At 38.1% G+C, this 23,012-nt stretch overlaps 2 protein-coding genes across 6 annotated transcripts in view; one reads left to right on the top strand and one right to left on the bottom strand.

The window, feature by feature from the left end:
• On the bottom strand, positions 1-19,012 carry FANCB (FA complementation group B). 4 transcript variants are annotated; one of them, XM_058852293.1, is made up of 9 exons: positions 18,566-19,012; positions 17,096-18,135; positions 15,955-16,107; positions 15,336-15,428; positions 11,482-11,610; positions 10,417-10,583; positions 7,898-8,352; positions 6,824-7,061; positions 1-5,723 (listed from the first exon to the last, which is right to left on the bottom strand). In XM_058852293.1, exons 2-9 carry the CDS (start codon positions 18,026-18,028, stop codon positions 5,309-5,311), a joined length of 2,583 nt encoding a protein of 860 aa, XP_058708276.1. In that variant the 5' UTR covers positions 18,029-18,135; positions 18,566-19,012; the 3' UTR covers positions 1-5,308. The 4 variants fall into 4 exon arrangements, with proteins under 4 accessions (XP_058708276.1, XP_058708287.1, XP_058708296.1 ...); XM_058852304.1 differs by having other exon boundaries at positions 18,704-19,012; XM_058852313.1 differs by having other exon boundaries at positions 17,096-18,529; positions 18,764-19,012.
• Positions 19,013-19,115: 103 nt separating this feature from the next.
• MOSPD2 (motile sperm domain containing 2) overlaps positions 19,116-23,012 on the top strand; it is a 32,834-nt gene continuing 28,937 nt past the window's right edge. Inside the window, exons 1-2 of one of the 2 annotated variants that reach the window (XM_058852271.1) lie at positions 19,116-19,218; positions 19,428-19,494. In XM_058852271.1, coding sequence (XP_058708254.1) covers positions 19,210-19,218; positions 19,428-19,494 — 76 coding nt within the window. In that variant the 5' untranslated portion in view covers positions 19,116-19,209. The remainder of the gene's footprint in view (positions 19,219-19,427; positions 19,495-23,012) is intronic. The other variant, XM_058852280.1, reaches the window with a different exon arrangement.

Genomic DNA, 23,012 nt, shown 5'->3' with positions numbered 1-23,012 from the left:
ATAAAACAAACAACCCTGTGCAGCTTATCAGCATAAACAGCCACGAAAAGCTGATGGAAAGCTCAGGTCAAGGCTGTGGAGGGAAAATGCTTTTTTCTGTGTTGCACAACTACTTGCAGCACTTGGAAATTTCATCCAGTTTGTGCATGACTTTTATGTGTAAATTCTATGATTCAGCAGTTTGGAAAAGAACATACGCCCATCTCCTACAGGACAAAGAAGAACAAAGTGGTTTATTCCTTTTGCATTTTAGAAGTGATTGTGGTTTGGTTTTCACTGATCACTGAAGTGAAGGGAAGAGAGAAGCATGAAAATACAATCAGCAAAGTCTGTGCAGAGGGCATAGTACAAACATGACAGAAACAGTAAACTCCCACCAACCACGAATTTTGGAAGTTTTTGGCAGCTTCTGCATTTCCCCTCATGCTTGAGAACATTTCAAAGGCAGGATTACAAAAGAAGACACGACATGTTCGGTTCAAAACTGTAACTGGGGCTCTGGAGGGAGGGAAGGGGCAGGCACAGAGGCAGCACAGGCTGTTTTGAAGGACTCACTTCAAAGCCTTCCCTTTCTCCCTCCCTGTGCAGGTAAGGATCACAGCCCGGCACATGAGTCACCGCCTCTCCATTTAGACAATAAGGAGGAGGATTAGTTAATCTGAGACTGCTTTACCAACCTGTGCCTCTGACCTAAATACCACAGTGAAACACCAGGGTTCTGTGAATGCAGGACTCGAGGCAGGAGCTGGACTGATCCAAACCCGGAGCTGGGCAGCCTTTGCTCTAAGCAAGTGCTTTACAAGCATGCAGCTGCCGTCTTGTACCTATGAATTATGACTTTCTCAAGGGGAAAGATCTCACGGGATGAGTTTGTCACATACCACAAACCTGAGGTCACAGAAAAGCCTTAAGTAGTATCAGCTCCTTAAAGCAATAATTAACATGACTAAACAGCAGCATCAAACGTCTTACTCTTTTGCTTTCTTCCTGGGAGGATTTTCTTGGCGAGAAGCTCCTACTACATAATGTTCACCTTGTCCTTACCCAATGGCATGCCTAGAGTGCAGAAAATACTAAAAAAAAACACAACCAAACCCCAAAATAAACAAGACTTGGCAATAACTAAATGCTCAAATTTATAACTATTTGAGATTTTAAATCCTTGCATTGATTTTTAATTTCTTTCCACTGTTTAAAACTTCATTTCTCCCTAGGAAGTAGATGGGAGAAGAAAACTACCACTGTTTGAATACTACTTTTGCTGCACCTATCATCCTTGTTAATAGCCTCTAATGAATAACTCACTCAGGGATAAACATGCTACCATTATTATTTTGTCAGCAGAGTCAGTATGATTCAGAGGAGAGCAGTCATATGACTGTCACAGTTCCCAGATTGTGAAAAGATGTGGGAAAACAAAAATCAGCAGCTGAGAGAGGAGGCTTGACTTTTACTATGAGCAACTGAGCAGCCTGTGGCTGATTTGAAATACATACACACACAAAAACAGGAAATATTACTGTCCAACAGGAATCACTCTAGAGTAGAGAGGTTTCTTTTCCCTGAGAGGCCTTAGAATGACAGAGAAAAATCACTGTAAGTTAATATATTTATTACACCAACTTGGCCAGAAAAAGCAGAGGTCTTTGACACACAATCCCTTTTCTTAGGGTCTTAAATCATAATGACTTTAAAAGTGCTACAATTTTAGGAGTGCATCCAAGAATGATAGCTCATACTTCCTATGTCAGACCTGCCTTTTGCATACCTGTCTTTTGAAATGTGATAAGAGTCATTGCAAAGTAAGTATCTGCACACAGAACACTGCCGTGGCCAGAAGACTTGAACCATTCCTACAGATACCACTGACATCTGCTGCTTTCCAGAAATCAGGACTACTGGGGTCCAGACAAGTTGATCCTGGGCATAATTTTAGTGCCTTATCAAAGGCCCCTTTGTGTGAGTTTATGTGACAGGGTTCTCCAGCTCAGGAGGGAGGAATGTTTACCAGCAAGTAGCAGACTGAGGAGATTATTACATGCTGAGAAGCAGCATGTGAAAATCTCAAAGGACTGGTAATCTCTGGAGACCAGTTGTTCTGTTAAATCCACCAGAACTGATAAATTCAGAACACCAGGAGCCTGCTGGCTGTGTACAAAGCCACTCTACACATTAGTACCAACCAACCATGGTTTGCATTAACTTGGATCATGCACAAACAGGTAGTGGTTGCTACATGCAAACAAAAACCCTACAGGATTACACATACACACCTGATGAAGCAAAGAGCTCTTCAAAGGAATTTGTAACCTTGTAGAAGCCAGGGGTCCCAGTGTGGGGACTGACCTCTCAGTGTAATGACTACCCCTACAGAGTAGTCAGGAGCGTTAGACTTAGTGAATGGGTGGTGTGAATAGCTATCTGCTATTAGTAATGGCTTTAGTAGCAAAAAGCCTTCCATTCCTTGGAATGTGTATGTTTCCCAACTTGATCTATCATGGAAAGGGGAATTTATTTCTGGAATCAAATATCCAACTATTTTATCAGTTATTTCTTGGCAATACCAATTCCCCCCAGAACTAGGACTGCTGCTGCCACTGATTTAATTTCTCAAATGACTTGTTAAAAAAAGTACTTGCAAAACCCACATTATGCAAGATCTCATTTCCAAGACTTTCTTGGAGGTCCAGAAAATGTGACTCCAACAGCTCATGACAGAAACATGGTTAGCCACCTTAACTATTTTTCTAGCCCATACAATTTAGATTCCTCATTTGAGCACCAGCATGTGCAGACGTTAATCATCACAAGAGACCAAACAAGTACATTAACACCTTTGGTTGCTTTTACTTCTGAAAGGCAAGTTTAGGAAAGCAAATACCTCTAAACAAAATGCCTGCTGCTGCCACTTGAAGATGAGGTTCTAGAGAGCCTGAATCTTTGTTAATGCTCTGCTCCATTTTTCCTGGCCAAATCCCACACATACCAGCAGAAACCTTTCAAGTATTTCCAGAAGACCTTTAGATTTTGGCACATACGCAATATGCTTAGCAATTGCGTCACTACCACTGAAAGTTGTACCATGCTATTATGCATTACTAGTCAGTTGAGGAACTGCTCCCAGGAATCTTAGAGCTGTTAAGAAAGTGTTTAATGACCTCATCTGATGATTTACAAAATAAGCATTCATGCCTCAGGAAAGTCTCTTTAGTAGGAACATGTTGTTACTATTCTACTCTAATAATCTCACTTCTGCTGCTGTGATTTCACTGTTTGGTTCGTTAAAGTAACAACTCCATGGAATGAGAAACTGGCAACATTTGTGCTTAGCAGCTTTTCTTCATTTGTCCCACTCTATTACTTCAATGAAGGGATATTAACACAAATGAAGTTTCTCTTTAAAGACAGACAGACCAATGATGGTTAGTTACAACACGAGAGTAGACTAATATGCTGACAGAAATCAACTGCTGGACTGGTTTACACTGATTTGCAAAATCTCCTTCAAGGGCCCTGAGCTGAACAGTAGCTTTGTTGCTCTGAAGGCTTCTGCTCAGATGGCTTAGCAAGGACTTGTCCTTAGCTGCAAGCTCCAGGACTGCACCTTGAGATTCTTTGCTTCATCCAAGTGTTTATAATCAGGAACTTCTGGAAATTCCAGTGACAACTGACTGTCTAACAATGGGTTCTTAAGCTTTGACTATTGTCTGACTCTGGCTTAACAAAGAATTGTAAAAAACCCTCAACTTTCTCATCCAGTAAATACTGAGATTCAAATGACAATTTGTTAAGACATTTTTGACATCTTAATGGAGGATTTCCCTTCTCTGTAGCTAAAAAGGAGTAATTTAATGCTTTGAGTAGATCAGAAAGGAAGCTGTATCACTAAACTGGGTTAAGGTTACGAAGCACAGTTCTCTCATTTACTGGTTTTCTAGGCAGTGTTTTGCATTTAATGTACATCAGTTCACTCCTGTTGCCAGAATGAGAAGATACCTCAGACTGAAAAATATCACCACTTACTGCTTCTAGAGGACATACATACAGAAGCTGAGCTTTCTGATGAGAAAAAAAATTATTCTGAAACATCAGTATTCCTTTGAGTCAATAAATATCTTCCACTTTTCCTGCCAGACTTTTACTGAGAGAGATGCTGGAGATGTCAACTATTAACTCTGTTTGCAGAGAAAATGAAAAGCAAAATCCCGACAACTTCAGAAAAATGATGACAAGCAATAAGAATGTTTCACTTATATAAAGCAGAGATAAAAGGAGGCAAATTACTGTGATTTGGGATTTTCTAACCTTTCTGCCCCTCATGAAGCTAGTGGAAAAAATTTGATTAAAAAATTGCTATCTCAGCAAGTGATACAGGCCATTCTCTTCCTAGAAACATAAGCAGGATCTTCCTCAAGCCAGCAAAAAGAGGAAAATAATAAGAGTTGCCCAATATTATTTAAACTACTTGAGACAGGCCAAAACCACTGAGCAGCTAGCATCATCTAGATAATCATCTGACTCTGGGATTGAGCAATCTTCTGACACTGAAGCTAGGCTAACATCCAAGGAAGGACAGTTTCCTCCAGGACTTACCAGTGAGATTAGTCCTACCATTCAATTGTGTGGGAATGGACCTCTCAAACCTGAAGCAGCTTTATTATGCAGTGAATCTTCATGAGTTCTTGTAATCTGGTTAAGAGTTCTGATATGGTTCTCCACCTCCAATAAATACTCCATAAATCTGAGGGTGGACTCTAGAAGACAGGGCTGAAAGGTATAGAGTTTTGTTCCTCAAGTGGTATCACTAGAAGTTATTTAAAATGTTTGACATATCATGAAGATAAATTGACTCTTCTTTGAATTTGTTGAACTCCATACTCAAATTATGAATTATAATTGGTTGTATAGCTTATATCCTTTCTATACCTGCTTTAAGATTTCTAAAAAATGTTTACATTTTACATGTGTAAACAGTCATCTTTCAAATTCAATAGAACTATTATAAAGAGTACACACTTCTTAAGTTTTTTTCTAAAAAGTTCTTTTATAGCCCAAGAATTATGATTTTGAAGTAGGAATTATTAGAAAATACCTTACAAATATTTTTAAAATATGTAACAAAATAATGACTCAATCTCTAATATTAAATTCTTCCAACAGTCATCAATTAAAATACCACTATTTATCTGTAGAAACAACACAGAAATGCTATAGAATACAAAGCAGTAGAAGTACCCATAAAAATATTTATATTATTTAATGGTATAACTTAAATAATTTTTTTTTCAAAATAAATTTAGTCAAGTTTCTAAGACTTGGCCAGACTCCACACAATCATATCTGAACTGAGCTGAGCTTCTGCTATTTTCAAAGCAATTTTCTGGTAGAGGGCACCATTCATTGTTTGGTTCATACTTTGCACACACTCCTCCCGCTCATTCTGAAGCTTCTTTCTGAATTCCTGGACTCCCTCCTCAGTGTCCAGTAAAGAAGCCAGAGGAGCATTATTGATTTTCTTGCCAGACTCATTCCCCCATGTCAAGCTGTTTTCAGCCTTTTTTAAGGAAAGAGAATTCTTCAAGGTGAGCATTTCCTTTTCCAGAGCCAGTGCTAACTGCTCAGTAAGTGCTCCTTTGCTTCCAGATCTCAGGAGTTTTACACCACAGCTTGGAGGGAGAACTCGAGTAAGGCTATGAAGGCACTGGAACAAGACAGTCAGATTTCTGTAAAACAAAATGACGATGGTGTCAAAAACCAAAAACTGTAGTTTCCACCTATCAAAGAAATATCCTAGCCAGATAAAAGATCAATCCAAACACAGGAATAAAAGATACAGAAAATACAATCACAGCCCATAAACATAGGGCTCAGTAACTACTAACAAAATGGGATCAAAAGTGAATAGTACCAAGTAAAATCACTTTTGAAAAGGAACCAAAAGTCTTGAGACTTAAAATTTTACTGATTGATTGCTTAAACATTTCAGCCTCTCCTTTTACATAAAGGAAATCAATTCCTAATTTGAGGAAAAGACTGAACCTCACTATAAAATACACTCTTAAAAGTAACACCTTTCCTTTTTTATTTTTTAGTTTGAACTCCTCAAAACAGCAACCTTTGTCAACATCCCAGAAGTACTTTTTATGTTATAAGCCTTATCCAGCTACATCATAAATTATGGTATTACTAATTTGCTTAACCTGATTTAGGAAATATTTGTCCAAGAATCTGCATAAGAAAGGACATCAGTGAGACTTTTCAGATTATTTCCTTTACATAATCATGGTAGATGGGAAATAACTACAGCAGAAACATGTACAAAATGAGACTACATTTATATTGCAACTAAACTAAAAAATGACCTAGTGAGAAATTGAATTTATCCTGGGGTTTGTGGTTTGGTTGTTTTTTTTTGTTTAATATTAATACAAAATATTTAATATTAAAGGATTTTTTTAAAATTAACACACATTGAAGAAAAAACTTACAAATTACACATTATACTAAGAATTATGTAAGAAAAAAAAATATAACGATGCAGCAAAATGAAGAGAAGGAATAGTACCCAAGCAGATATTAATGGAGATTAGACTTATCTGTAATTCAGTGTTCCAGACTAGACAAAATTAAAGAACTCAGTTCAGGTTCTGCCATAGTTCTGATCTGAAAACAGGCTTGTTATTGGTGATTGCTATCATATCATCAAGTTGGCAACCTATTGGTTACAATTTCAACTGCTGTTTATGGTACCAGTAAGAAATGGCATAAAGATAAAAAAAGGTGTACAGAAGATGAATATGCTATGTTTTGCAAGTGATTTTACCTGCAAAATATTGTTAGAACTCCTTCAAATGGATTTTTCAGGGCCCAATTAAAAATTGTACCATGGATGTTTCCTGCTTTATGACAGAATATGTTGTCCTGGCATCCCTTAAACGGTGTGCACTCCATTTCTCCCAGTAACCACGAACTAACTGGAGTCAAAGTGTAGTCACAAGACTCAATCTGAAAGGAAAATCTGACAGACACTGCAAGGATAGCAAGTATATCTTCCATGGAAGCTGCAAGAAAATAGAGTAAAAAAAGGTATTTGAACTAAATATTTTGATAATTCTGCATGCATTAAATGAGCTTTGATTTTTGGCTTATACTCCCAGTTTTTTTGTGAAGGATTTGCACCTGGCTTCAGGCATTCTTTGGGAATTTTCTTCTCACCTAAATTCTTATCCCTACTTCTGTCAAGCAAAACAGTTGATTAATGGAGCACCACCATGATGGTGCACTTAATGAAAGCTCTTAAGATAAACATCACCTTGCGAAAGGAAGGCTATTAGTTTCCTATGATAATAAGATGAGATGTTTGCTTTAGCAGTGACACAGCATTAAAGGAAGAAAAATTCAAACTCATCGCAAACAACAAAAGGATATTTCATTACCTGAGCAAAAGCCCAGGTCAAAATCAATTCAATCAGGAATATTAAAAGAAATTAAAATAAATTACTTTAATATACGTGCAGATGAGGAAGAGCTTCAATTACTTTGGTATTATTTAAGAGAGAGTAGTATGTAAAAAAAAACTTCTGTAACTAATTCCAGAATCTGATTTATACAAAAAACTTAGGCTTCAGCATCCTGTACTCAAACTTATCTTCAAAATTATTCTTTCCAGATACGCTTCATCACCAATGCTAACAAAACCTTACAACAACTCACTAAACATTTTCCCATTTGGAAAAATGTTCTCTCTCTTATTTCACCCAGCTTTAATTCCCAAAAGGTCTGTGTAGCTTGTGTTCAGAGAGAAACTTGGCTTGGCATCACCTAGAGTAAACAAAAGAATCAAATACATATATATATATATATATATATATATATATATATTTATAAATCCATTTACCTGTACAGTAACTATTATCCCTTGGCATCTTTACTGAATATCTGCCATTTGAAATATCTTCTAGAGTTAACAAAATTTTCCCACAGAGTACAGTAATCTTTTTGCTCTGCTGTAAACTATCATTCTGATGGTTCTGCTTCCTGGCATGCAGAAGAACAACGCAGCACACACGATGAAATGCCAATAGTGGTGAAAGGCTGGTAACAGCAGTGACTGTCTTTGCTTCATCCAGCTGAATCCTTGAAGATCTCTTAGGAAACTCTTTTTTCAGATCGTTGTTGCTACGCAAGTCCAATTTCATCTTTTTTGGAGGAGGTCCAATTTGACTTGAGGAGACTGTCAATGCTGAGAAGGCTTTGTTCAGCTTAATGATTTTACTTTGGCACTTGATAATTGGAGAAATCGAAGAGAAGTCTTGATCCATCACTAAAGATAAACTGACATCACTCAGTGACCTGTGAAAATCCATACAATATGGCTGCACTCCCAGTTCACATTTTTGCCTTCTGACAAATAACCACAATTCTGCAAATGTACACAGACATTTAAGACTATCATAAAGTCCAATACTACTCCAGATTAAGTCAGACTTTGCAAAGAGGCTAAGTCCTTCATGACTGTTTCATATAAACTTAGTATTAAGGTTTTTCAAAATATGCACTGAATTTTATGAGAGCTTCTAGGAGTTAGATACCTTGTTTCAACCATAAGAATTTGGATGTTTAATTCAGCCAGAAGCTGAAAATTCTAGGTAACCTATAAAGATACTCTATGACATTATGGATTATTTTTTAAAGATTTAACCTTTTTTTTAAATAAAAAACTGCAGAAAATATCAATTTTGCCCTTTTGAGGACTAGAAACTCTTCTGATACTCTACATTTTTATAGATATTCAAACAAAATTCAATGTAGACTAAAATGAAAGGTTTAAGATACTATTGCCTTGAACATGCAGCAACTTCCTGAAGTGTATGAAGTACTTTATTTATTCAACTCAAGGCTCTTTCAATAAAATCCTAATATTACTGTTCTAGATCCTCTTTCAATGAATATATTATTCTGTCAATCAATTCAATCTCAAAATGTCACTGACATTTGAAAGTCTTATGAATGTCTAATTTTCTTTACAAGAAGTATCACCACCTCATAATGCAACCCATGATATTACTGCAATCTTGCCTTAGTAGGAAGCACAAAAATAACCTATCAAGAATTACAGAGCTGGGGCTGGAGATAAAGCAAGTCGTTTTCTCCACAAACACAGGCTGTTGTACACAGTACTGAACTGGAGCTCAAAAGACCAAGGTTCTGCTGCTGGCCTGCCAGGTAACCTTGGGCAAATGGCTTCTCCACAGATCTTTTCTCAACTGTAAAAATGGGGGAGAGAGCTAGATTGCTGCTGGTTTTTAAAATCTGCTGAAGGTCTCAAGTTATACAGGAATTAAGCGTTTTATTTTAAAACAAAACAGGGGCATCATCATCCAAGCTAAAAGAACAAACAGTAAAAAGGCAAAAAATGATCTTTTGCCTGAGTGGGTCTTAAGAGAGGCTGTCAAGAGGATGAGGTCAACTTTCTTGTAAAGTTACAGCAATCTGGCAGTTGAGAAAGAATATAGCCACAGCTCCAGCAGAATGGCCAGAGGGCCTAACAGGTCAGCTCCCTCACAACCACCTGAATGATTTTCAGTGGCATCAGTAGTCTTTGAGCTCAGCCTAACACAGCCTCAGCAACACTGCCTGAGGGAAATGGGTCAAAAGATAAGTTCTGACTCCACCAAAGGTTACATTACACAATTCACGTTGTAATTTCATATTTTATGTAATCCTCTTTTTTCACAGTTTCAATTTAGTTCCCTATCTGTAAGGGAAAATGACATGAGTAGTATTTACAACTAGAACTGAGTAATTAAAATAAATAGAATAAACAAATAATTTTAAAGATGATAATAAAAATAAATTATTTTGAAGGTTTAAGTGTTGTATGGCTGATTGTTCCACATAATTTACACAAAATACAAGCTTTGCAATCATTTTGATTGAGTTCTTGACTAGAAGAGGTCAATTCAAAAGCTAAGTATTTATTAGTTGATAAATGAATTTAATATATTTTCTTTTGTACTTCTTGAAGCAAACCAGTTAGGAATAGCAAGTAGTTAACATTAAAACAACAGGAACTAAGCAAAGTAAGAGCTTTATTTACAACACATACTGATGTCAGCATTGCTATGTCAACATAGATTATAAAGAGCCCTAATTTTTGTCAAAGAAAACTCTTTTGTAAAAAGTCTCCAGTAATGTTGCAATTATACTCACACAAATGATTTCTGGCTGTATAATATATTTTTCTGCACAATGCTAGAGAGCAAGCAAGCAGCAGCAGCAGCAAGAGTACTGACAAAGACACTTTATATGCAGATGCTCAGAATGAGAACATTCAAATTTACTGCAGAGCTTAACCTACATATTCATTTCCTATAAAAATACCAATGAAATTATTAGGCAAGTGTATATACTCACAAATAAAATGATTCAGTTAGTTTTACTCCAACTACCAGGCTGTCACCCACAACACGCAGCCACAATTCCTCTGTGAAGTGCTCTGGGACTTCAGACGCCAATGATGTCTCTTTACTTCGAGAATCAGGAGGATTTTCTACATCATCCCAGAGAGAGACAAGGCCTTCCTTACAGAAAAATGTGGGTTTTTTAAATTAATTTAAATAATTTAAAATTAATAAATTTTTAAAGTTTTTTAAATTAAGTAGTGAAATCGGTTATTTTAATACTGCATTACTTTCTGTTTTACCACACGTGACTGCTGAAGGAGCTTTTAAGATACATAAAATGAAAGATATATATATATAAACGTATTTATTCTCTACAATAAATAGAATTGAATTTTCTTAACACATTATATCATCATGTAAAGTACAACTTATTCTCTCCTTGTAAACATCACATGTCAAAATCTTGACCCGCTATGTTAATTGTCCAAAGATTTAAGGTGCTGGAATTTCTATTCCTGCATTTAATTGCTTGATACTTTGTTGTCCAAACCTTGGAAGATATCACAGCAGTAACTGAAAGGGAGATGAACTCCATTTCAATTAAATTAGGTTACTTTTGAGCAACATATTAAAATAAAATTTTCCTAGCCTCCATCACCTTCTCAGCCCACAGCTCACTCTGCCCACATTATAAAGTTGATTTTGCTCACATACTTCTATGGCAACTCTCTTTTTGTAACATGTGAGATTACAGATAGCTATTCAATATCTAGGCAACTGTGCCAATTAGAACTGTACATTCCCCTCATGTTTGTTGCTAACTCTGTTAGAGGTTACTCCTCCATACCACTCAGTTGTCAGCAGGTATTGTGCACATCAATTTCAAGTAGAAACAACTAAATTTACTACTAACTACACATACTGGCAAGTTAAGAAAATGAACCAGACTTAAAAAGCAGATTAATGAGTTTTGATAGTGGCAACCCCTACAGGTGACTGTGGTACGTGGCTGAGGGCAGCACCCTCTACAAATGGCTTGGCAGAATTCAGAACTGATCTGGCTCCTGCATTTTACCTCTTTTGAGTTTGGTAGAATATGGGTTCTTTCTTCAACAAGATCTATTAATGCTCTGCAAGACTCAAGAATAACTCTCTTTTGGAGTCCTAAATGCTGCTGTAGCTCTCGAACAGAAGTCCAACCAGCCTGTAAAAGATAATCATTAGCCTACTGCACATAGGAAAGGATATTAAAGCTATCAAGATATCTTTTCAGCTTTCCATTTGTATGCAAGAAGCACAACTAACATTTCCAAAAAATTTTCGAGTCAGGCTACTCTGTTTTTAAAATATAAATCCCAGAATCTTGGTCTTTAAATACTAAACTTAGAGTTTAAGATAAATATTAAGGTAAACTTAATCAAATTACATAGATGTTCACATATATTTTTGTAGATATATTTTATTATTAATCCTGCTTCACTTTTTCATGGATAGCAGTTTCATTTTCTTCTCAAGATTTGTACTGATTATTGGTCGAGTAAATACATTGAAGAGTTGACAGGTTCAAAAGCAGACACATATGTTGACTGCGTCTCAACTAAACAAAACACAATGAAAAAATCCTCCCAAAAAACAACCAAGGCAAACCAACCAAAAAAACCCACAAACCAAGCAATAAGGAAAAAAAAAATCATGGCAGTTTCTCAGGTTTTAAGAAAGATCCTCAAAAGCTTATTATCTGGAAAGCAAGATCCTGAGAAGTTAATGCTGTCAAAGAGAGAACAAACTCAACCCTGGAATGCCGAACCAAACTTCCCTCTTCCCTGTCCCCTTAGACAATGCCCCCAAACACATAACACACATAAATCCATTATAAGCCCAAATAAAAAAGCAGTTTTTGTAAGTGAAGTGATGTCCTCTGCTCAAGCTGCAATAGCAAAGCGCATTTAGACCAACAGCACTCTCATGAAAAGTCCTGTAAAAAAATTGTCACCTATCAAACTGCGAATCTCAGCACCAGATTTGACGCAATAATCCAGGGCCAGACTTGAGTCAAGAGATGGAAATGAAGAGTTAAGAACAAAGATGACTCTACAATACCTTCCTAATTTAGGTCATCAGAACACTAAACCATCATTTACTCCCATTGGAGCCAACTCCTGAATAAACAACTGAGAACCAGAAAGCAAATGGGGAAGCACAGATGTGGGAGAAGTCAAAATGGCCATACATTCATTGATGTATGCTTGCTGACCAATCTGGCTTTTGCAAGCCCTTTTTCCTCCTAAAACAACACAAGAAAAAGACCTGAATTCTACCACATAGCAAACCCAGGACTGAGCTGTGTCCATCAAGTGACAGGCACATCCTTTCTGCTATATGCAAAGATGTACAAGCATCAGCAGGACTTAAAAGTTTTGTGCTGTGAAACTAAGAAAATAGAACTAGATCACCTTAGAAGAGAAAATAAACATGAACATAAAAACAAGACAGTCCAGAGCCAAAGACAATAGAGCTGTGAGTAAATCCAGAAATACAGTCCTTACAAAACTGTCAAGTAATGGGGAGAACAGACCAGTGGACATAAAGACACTTCATTTCTGCTGAAACGATCAACTAAAACCACGAGAAACCCTCTAACCTCAGTTGTTGCAATGTAGCTGCAGTACTCTGCCAAAGGATATCTTCTTCAGAATGTACCAAAATACATGTTAAAACAGAAAAAAAAAACTTCAAAGGAGAAAAGGCTGGATTCAGGCCCAAAATAGTGTATACAAAATAAACAGAACTCAAAATTGCTCAAGCTGATCTATTTTTCAATGTCACTACCTGCAAAACGTGGTTTATATATATTACTGTGTATAACTTAAACACAACTTACTTACACTGTGGACTATAATTCATTCCTGCCAAAGTTCTCACGTGGCTAAGAAAAGAGCTGTGCAGATGTGAAACAAGGGTTAAGCAACAAGGATGAAAAAGGGCTGCATCTGCTATTTCATTTTTCTCTAAAACAGAGGATTCCATGGAGACAGTGAGAACTTGATTTGATTGCAAATTTCTAGAATACCTGAGTTTTGATGATAAATATCAAGAGGCACCACTTCAAGACTAAATAACGTTTGAAAATTCCCAAGTTAAGCACAACTCATGCACTATTTCTTCAAAACAAGCATCCTTGAAATTCAATTATACATCAGATTATAAAAGCCAGCAAGAGTACTTCACTGTTCAGCAAATATAATAGACAGTAAGGTTAAAAAGAAATATCTGCACCTACTTCCAAATTCTTCAGCTTGACATTTTCAAAGATTTACAGCATTAAAACACAATAAATTTCCAACTTGCTTACAATGCTTGCGCTAGCAAGTGGCTTTGAAAATCAGAGATTAAAAAGATCTAAAAGCACACAAATGTTAGGTCTTGTAAAGTATTCTTTGTCTGTAACATAAACACAACACAATAGATAAAATATCCAGCCAGTGGCTTGTTTCCAGCAGAACCAGTAACAAGTGCAAACCAGATAATTCATTTGATCCTGACACAGATTCACAGAGCTTTACAGGTAGAAGCCATTGGTGTATTGAAAGAAGAAAGTTATGGAACATAGAACGTACAGCTGTCAATGGCAGCTTCATTACAATCATGGAAGGAGCAGCCAAAAAGAGACAGAAACTAATTTCTGTTTTGTAAAAGAGTAATGTGAAGAGTAATGTAATGAGAAGGCAAGAATGCAGCAGTGAAGTCAGTTTTAAAATATGACTGTCACAGAAGAAAAAAAATGCAGAAACAGAAAAAGATGCATTTGGAAGGAAGATTGCACTTCTGCATGTTAAAGCCTAACATGCAAACTGTTAGGCTTTAAGGAACCTCAAGAGGTCCTCAAAGTTAATAGAGATTCTATTTTCTTGGCCTTCTAGAAGGGAAAAAAATATTTTGTCTACTGTTCTCCAAACAGCTTTTATCTTTTAGATGATACACTATATCTCTTTAGATATCTTGTTTGTCATTAGAACTAGAAAAGTTGTTTTCAGTCTTCTCCTACTATGTCCTTCATTTATTTATTTATTTATGAACTGGTGAACTATTGCCCATTCATTTGCTTAATTTTTAAAGGCTGGAAATAAAACTGCCACAATACCCTACTTAGTTTTCACTAACTCTCAAATGACAGGAATAATTACCTCATATCTTGTCTTTAAAGCACCCTTAGCAAACTAACAATAGCCTCACATCACAGACTCAGCATGAGATTCATGTTCTCACCTTAAGCTTTTTTTTTTCTTAAATAATGTTCATATTTGTCAACTATTACCCATTTGGTATAGGCTAATATACACACTGCAAAAGCACTCACGTTGGTGAGTATGCTGGGTGGGAAACTCCAGCAAGTTTCCTCCAGTTTGTTTTATAAATGATGCTAGTTTAAAGAAGGATACATTTTAGCTTTATCTACAGTACTTTTCAAAATTATCCTTATAAAGCCACTAGTAATGGGAGCATGAACATTAGAAGGTGGTGAAATAACCACTGTCACCAATTTGTGCAAATGCACTCACTGGGAGCCTGGCACTACATGACCTGAAAGTTATGTATGTAATGGGGAGCAAAAGTAAACATTCTAATTTTTTAATCTGGTATTTAAACATGAGTAAAATTACTGCTATGATAAGATAGCTTCAACATTATCTCAACCTTTTAATTAAAATTAAATTAGATCTCTGCAATTACCTAAATGCACTTATAACAACTGAGAGAACTGAAACACAAACTACCACTGATTCAAGAAGAAACACTTAACCACATTGTCCTTTTCCCTGAACCAGTTCTTCAATAATAACAGTATCATTAGCCTCACCCTCTAGATAATGCAATGATACAGAACAGTAATTTATAGAAAACATAGAGGTAGAACTGTTGAGCACAAACCTGTAATCTTGTTTCAAGGGCTCTGACAGTAAGCAAACCATTCTCTTGCAATCCTTCTGCAGCAGGAACATCTTGTTTATAATTGATACCACTCTGAAAGAAAAAAAAAACAAAAAAAACCCCAAAACCCTAAATGAATTAAAAAGCTGGAAGTAAGGTACAGGCTATTACACAGCATTATAAAAATCTAGGGGAAAATACAGCAAGACAAGAGAATCACAGTATGTCTTTTAAAAGAAAAATTATATTTTCTGAAAGCAATTAGAAATTGATAGTACATGATGGAAAGACCCAATTATGAGACAATAATTAACAAGTACTATGGCTTTAATTAAATTAAGGGTTCTTAGCCAAAAGGTAAGATTGTGGCAAAACTATTATGTATGTGAAGCATTTTCAGCTGCATTAATTTCCCAACAGAATGTTGATACAGTCATAGAATCAAAATAATGTCTTCAGATAATTTAAGGTTACAGCAGGGAATATTGTATTCAAACTTCAGGGCACTTCACAGCACACATCCCATTTCACTTTGTATCAATACTTTAATGATTTGTTGAGATTTTCATAATTTAGTAAGCACAGACTGAGTAGCTGAGAAAAGGCAAGCTCAACTTACTGCATAGTTGACCTCCCCAAGATCTGTTATTTTGAATGTACTTAACACGTCTGTATTGGAGTCATCCTTAAAAAGCAGTAACAGCTGCTCACTTCCAGAGCCAATAAAATCATCCACCAGAACACACTTCACTTTTTGCCATTTGGAAGCCACCTACAGTAGAAGAGGTTTTAAAACACATTTATTAGAATAAATCTTATATTTGAGATCTCAATTTAGTGAAGGTGGTTTTCCATTAAGAGGGAGCCTATTCAGTTGTGTAAAATACAATAATATTTAAAGGTTTCAAGCTCTCACTCTCATCCTATCATTTAGATCCTATGCAACTCTGGGAAAATTATCTATTTCTCTTTAAAGATCACTTTCCAGATTACAGGTTGCAGGGAAGATGACAACTTTTCAGTGTATTCAAGCAGCTGAACAGCTGAATGTTGTTCCATCTATTTAGAAGCAGTAATACTTGAAGATCAGTTAAAGGCATTATACCTTTGATACTGAGAAATATCTTTGTTTCACAACAGACTTAAATATGCTTGAAAGTTAAAGACATTTTTTTATAATAATGCCAGCAACTAAATAGTACAAATTTTTATTTCCTGACTTATACAAGACTTCCTGTCAGATAACTACAAAACCCTAGCAGCAACTTTGTCTCTTCTAATTTTAGGAAACAATAGCAAGGCCTTTTCTTGTCATTTTCATAAAACAACATATTCTAGAGACAACTTTTTTATATTAGGAATTAAGGCTCAAAAAGCTTTGATATTCCAATAAGCAGTTTATACTTTGCAATGACATGAGGCTACTTCTAACATATATCATCCAGGCATACTCATAACTGCCCTGCAACTTCAAGTCTTCACACCATTGCAGTTTTCAATTAGCAACAGAACCTTTGGTCAGATTCATAAATGTATCACTGAATGAGAGAATCCCAGCTTCATTATCAGATATATAAGCAAGCAATGGAAGCAAAACAATATCATACTTTAGACAGATTATTTTACCAGCAGCAACAATAATAAACAAACAAGAGATCTAAAGAACTTAAACATGCAGGTTTTCAGTTGCAGGACTTTCAATAAGACAATATATACAAAAAAGACCACAGTAAAATGGAGATGTTTAAAGACACCAGTACCTGTAAGCTGTCTCTCCTCTGTACAACACAGCTATTTCCAGAGGCAAAAGCCACAACAAATAGCAAATCATTGCTACTGGTTAGAGCTGGTTTTACTGAACGTGGCTTTTCATAAGGAAGTTCACAAACACCTTTAAGGGCACCATTTTGGAACCAAATAAGCTGGTTCTTATGGGTTATGGCAACAAGCGAGATCCGGAGCTGTTTCTTCAAACTCTCACTCTTGCAGACACAGACAGAAGATACCACTCTGCTGTAAGCATGAGGCATGAAGCACGTGCCAGGCAGCATCTTCTGTGTTTGAACTGCGTATCCAAAGAACTCACTACCCCAGATGGCTCTGTCTGAAACAGAAAACCCATCTGGATCTTCAGTCTCTGGCAGGCAAGCAGCTCTTATCCCTAAGACAACAGTGCCTTCACCCACAATTTCACCTGTCCACACCACAGAAGAAAGCTGAACAGGAGCACTTTGAACCACACGGGTGTTGGAAGAGATGTAGAACAGCTTGTTGGCATGTCTCCACAACAATGATGGGCCAGCAAACAACCTGATGTCTTCTTTCAGCTCATAATCCAATTTAAAATAAAAGGATGGCTCAAATTGATTTGAACTGTGAAGCAACAATAAAAAGTATTTGACATTGTTCCGTTTTTTCTTCTTCATCAAAATGCAGGGAAGAATAATCCCAGTTCTGGAATCTGTTGTGCAGCTACAACAAATAATTTCAATTTTTGAGTGACTGGCTCCCATGCTGAATACTCCAGAAGACTTCTGAACAAACAGTTTAGTGTCTCTGTTGAATGCCATCCTTCTGACACATAAATTCATTGTTTTATCATCTGCTTCCTCTGCATGCTTTGTTTTTGACAACTGAAATACAAGAACTTCACCATTGTAGGACAAGAATTGATCTTGCTCACTCAGAAGCATCTTGATTTATCTTTATGTATATTCCTCTACAAGAACATCCTATGTGTGCCTATTTCTGTCAGGCTTACTTCTTTGTGGAAATTTTAGCCTTTCTGGACATTTTCCATCTACAAAAGCAAGTAAGAAAAAAAAAAATAAATAGTTTTGGGACTAGCTGAACTGAGTCTCAAGAATAACTATGCATTGCAAAGCAGTAATACAGAATCAGGCCAGTTTGTGCTTTGATCTCACACATTTATAATGAAGGTAAACAACTTTGTACTGAGAGATTTAAATAACAGAAACATTTCAGAAACGTCTCTTTACCAAGGTAGAAATTCTCCGGTTGTCAACAGCTGCATGGCATAATGTAGATTGACAGAAACCAAACCACACACTCACAGTTCGTGTGATTGCATTGAAGGTGTCAGTGCCACAAATGTACTGAGCAGACTAGAAAGTAACGGTGCTTTGAATTCTCAAATTAAAGAGCCTTCTCTCGGGCGCAGTACTTATTAACAGCTATAATTTTTTTTTTTTTTTAAAAAGTTATAAGACCTTAAAGGAGAAAATTCTCTGACGAAGCATCCGGTCATTTTGCGGCCAAGTAGACTCCCTCCCTCTCTCCCTCTTCGCCCAGAGAAGGCCCCAGGGACCCCGAGGGAACCGCAGCCGTCTCACCAAGTTTCACCCGACTTGAGGGTTCGGCAGTGACCGCGGGCTCGCCGCTCCCGGCAGCTCCCGGCGGGCCCGTACCGCGGTTCCGGGCCGGACGGGACGGTCGGTGCCCCTCTCCCGGCGGGCCCGTACCGCGGTTCCCGGCCGGACGGGACGGTCGGTGCCCCTCTCCCGGCTGGGCCCGTATCGCGGTTCCGGGCCGGACGGGACGGTCGGTGCCCCTCTCCCGGCGGGCCCGTACCGCGGTTCCCGGCCGGACGGGACGGTCGGTGCCCCTCTCCCGGCGGGCCCGTACCGCGGTTCCCAGCCGGACGGGCCGCTCCGAAGCTCCCGCCGCGGGGAGCATGACGGGAGCGCGGGCGCGGGCGGGGCCGCGGCGATGGGCGGGGCTGGGGCGGGGCCTGCCGGCCGCCGCTGTCCCTGAGGCCCCGCCCCCCCGGGCGCCGCTCCATCCCCTTTTCCCGCCGCTCCTCGCGCTGCCGGAGCCGCCTCAGTGCGGGCGGCGCGGGCGGACCCGCTGGATCATGGCTGAGGTGAGTCCCTGCGCCCCTGCCCCTTCACTACCACCCTCCTGCCCGCCTGCCGGGTGGTCTTGGCCAAATCTGCGCCCGTAGTCGCTCGGGGTTGGTCGTCTGGCGGGACGGGTGGCCAGGCCCTGCCGTACAGGTGAGGGTCTGGGGCTTTTTGGGGCCCCGGCCTTTCCCTTCCTTTCACGGCCCTCCTGTTCCTTGTTTCCTTTCAGCAGCGGCAGGATAAGGCGGCGCTGATAAGCGAGACCCGGCGGCGTTTCGAGGCGGAGTACCTGCCAGGTGAGCTGGGAGCGGGCTCTGGGAGTGGGTGCGGGCTCTGGGGCTTGTCCACTGTCGCTTTTCCTCTCGTGGCGTCAGGTATCCCGCTCTCCCAGGTCTGGGAGCGGCTGTGCCTTTCCACAGAATCGACTGGGTCCGAAAAGGCCTCCGAGATTATCGAGGCCAACCTGTTCGAGCACCTGTCAGCCAGACCTCGGCACTGAGTGCCACATCCTTAAGTACCTCTAGGGACGGTGACTCTGCCACCTCCCTGGGCAGCCCATTCAAATATCTAATCACTCTTTGTGTTAAGAATTTCTTCCTAATGTCCAACCTGAACTTCCCTGGTGCACTTAGGGTGTCTGAAGCCACGTACAATGCACAGCAGGTTTCTATGCTGGCTCTCATTGCTTTGTCTGCTGGGTCGCTGTCTTGGGCTGCAGGATGTGTTGGGGCAAAGCGCTCAGTCATTTTCTCCTGCAGTTGTGTTTGGTTGGCTGGAGATCGTGGCTGGGACATTGCTGTGCTTGGTGTTCTTCGGACATAAAACATGTCGGGGAAGGGGGACATTCTGACCTCTCCGAGTTTATCAAAGGAAGAGTTGTTTTTCTGGAGTAACTTGCACTTGAAGTTCATGTAGGCCATAATTAAGATTATGCTGCATGTCCAACTTGGTTCTTAAGTGCAGGTGCATTTAAATTTGTAAATGAAGGCCACGAGATGCTGGGGATGCCCAGGGGAGAGGAACGATTGGGATAAGCCTAGAGTAATTTCCTTTTATTTAAGGTTGATTTGCATTGCTTATGATGGAAGAATATAGAATATGCTAATAACTGCAGTAAACAGTATGTTTCATTGTCACTATCTAAAGACTTTCTACTAAAAAATGCAAATTTTTAATGTGAATACAGTAAAAGTCCAGTAGTTGTGTTGCCTGCATCTCCTTTAATATGAGACATAGTTCTGCAAACAAATGGCTTGCTTTGATGTTTCTGATCAGAATTATTGAAGTTGCCTAGCTGTCCATCACTTTTATGGAAGGGTTACATACTTCTTCATTGTAGTGGGCTGGAACACACTTTCAGAAAACTTTGAAGGTCTTGAGGGTGGTACAACTTTGTCTCAGTGTTACTCTGCTAACTTTCATAAAGGAGACTACTTGGGCCTTGCTTAGAGATGACCTTTATTTCTGCTGACAAAATTCATTAGAAAGTCTTAAAGTAGAGAGAGCTTATTTTACCACTTCATATTTCTAAGTAAATAAAGATATCTTGGTAAAGCTTAGGCTTGAATGAGTGGAGGCTCATCTTAAATTCTAAATTTTTCTGCTGCTTAATGTTTTCAATTAGTATATATTTTCATATGGTAGGTGGTCCTACTTGCTTTATATTCTAGAATCCCAGAGTCAGACTCATAAATAGTCATTTCAGAAAGCCTAGGACTGCTATGGGACAGTGGTTGTGGAAAAGGGGTATTACTCTTACAATTGATTTACTTGAAATTCCACAAGTTTCTCTAGTTATAACAACGTCTGTGTTGGGATGGTTGATACAGCCATTAAAATAACTGAATACTGTTGCAAGGTAAACTGTAATCCTATTTGCAGTGTTTTGAATGCTTTTTTTCAGTAAGCCCATTTTTGGGTCATGGTTTCAGGCTCTTGGCCCTTTCAAGAAAATAGGATTAAGACATTTTTGAGTTTGTGTTCTTAAGACTCTGCCACATATTTAGGAATGCCACAAGCAAGCTAATGTTCTCATGACCACAATCAAGAGTGAAAAACACAGGATTTTAATTTTGTATTGGTCTATCAACCTTTACTGTGTGTGTGTTCTAAAGCGTCTTCTTTTATGCTTCTTAGTCAAAGGAATGTAAGGCTGCATGTATGCAGACATCCTCAAACCTGTGACTTTGGGGTGTAAAGGTACAAATGATTGCTTCAGGAATTTTAGTCTGCTTTCAAACTAAGGACTACACTGAGAACCTGATCCTTCCTGTAAAGTTTAGTGTAGTCATAGGATTATGGGCCTCTACAGAGCAAACTTTATTCCATTTAGAGGTGAACTGCAGATGTTGGAGAAAAGTTTTCATGCATTTTTTTTTTTTTTTTTTTTTTCTGGAGCTGTCACTGTTTTGTTTTCCCTCTGAGGAAAACAATTTAACTGGTTATTCTAGAAACACAGTGATTCTGATCATCAAAGATGAAATGGTTCTTTCATATTCTATAACTCACAGTTATTGGATTCTCTCCATGCAGGAGACTCCTCATGCAGGAGGACTTGGTAATGGTCAAAAATGCTTTGATGGCCTTACAGTAAAGTTTACTTTTGTTATGAAATGGAAACTTAGAGGGTCTTTTAAATTCTGCTTTTTCATTGAAATTATTTATTGGCAGAATACAATTTTTAGATTAAAGTAGGATCTACAAAAATATAATATATAGCTGATTCAGAGAAGTCTAATATTCCAACATATTTTATAATTATTATTATTGTAATATGCTGTGGTCCTGATAATTTTCAAGGTTGGGTGGTAAAAGTTCTGTTCAACAATTGAAAGCATCATAAACCTGGTTTTTTGAATTATACAGCTGTTTCATGTATGTGACCAAATCAGAAAATGATTTTGATAGTCAGATGTAGTGTGAAAGTTTCAGAGAACCTTACTGGTTCGTTTTCCCAAAGTTTGCAAGAGAACTTTCTTGCTGGAGTTGTTCAGCTATTTTGGCCATTGGAGTGTTCTAGAAGGAAAGCTTGGCCCCTGTTGGATCTTATCTGCAAAGCAGTATTTATTATTAACTGAACTCTTGCAGTGTTTTCTTTCCTTAGTTAACTTTCTAGCTTGGTTTCAAAGACAGTTTCAGTTCTTGTGAGGAATGTATGTCCCAATAATGAAACCCTTGTATTTAAAAGGTTTATTTCCAGTAGTGGTCCTGTTAGTCAAATAGACTGGCAAACGCTGTCTGATGTGGTAGGCAGACAGCACTTTGTCTTCACTGGTTTTGGGCCTAATTTTTGTTTTGTCTGTTTGGATTCTTTGTGAGAGTTGGTGATGTAAATGATTTTACTGGTGAAAGGAACAATGAAAACAAAAGGGTTTGTTTTCTAGCACTGACTGGCAGTAACAATTGTTTTCTAGCAAACAAGCATGTCTTTTTCTATAGTGAATTTCTATTCCTTAGGGGATTTCTATAGCTTTTCTTTTTCTGGGCTATTATTTTCTATTTTAATGTTACAGTGGAAATTGTTTACAATCAAGTCTGGTTAGATTTTTTCAGTAAACTAGTTCTCTTCACATTTCCTTTTGTATGTTAACTGTTTCTAATTGCCTGTTATTTCCTGGCCCTCCCCATTTACATGTTTGCATGCTTTTCCTTTCTCCTTTAGGCAAATCTTAATTTAAAAAAAAAGATTTTGAAAGAGATATTTCCCATCCTTCCAATGTAAAGGATTTAATTTCGCCATGACCAGTGATTAAGCCAGTAGCAAAAGTGTTTTGTTAATCATATGGGCTGATTGCAAATAATTTTTTAGACACAT

This window comes from Poecile atricapillus, chromosome 1 (assembly GCF_030490865.1).
Source record: "Poecile atricapillus isolate bPoeAtr1 chromosome 1, bPoeAtr1.hap1, whole genome shotgun sequence".
NCBI classification, from domain to species: Eukaryota; Metazoa; Chordata; class Aves; order Passeriformes; family Paridae; genus Poecile; species Poecile atricapillus.
The sequence above is the reverse complement of the archived record's forward strand: the minus strand, read 5'-3'. Positions and strand labels throughout refer to the sequence as shown.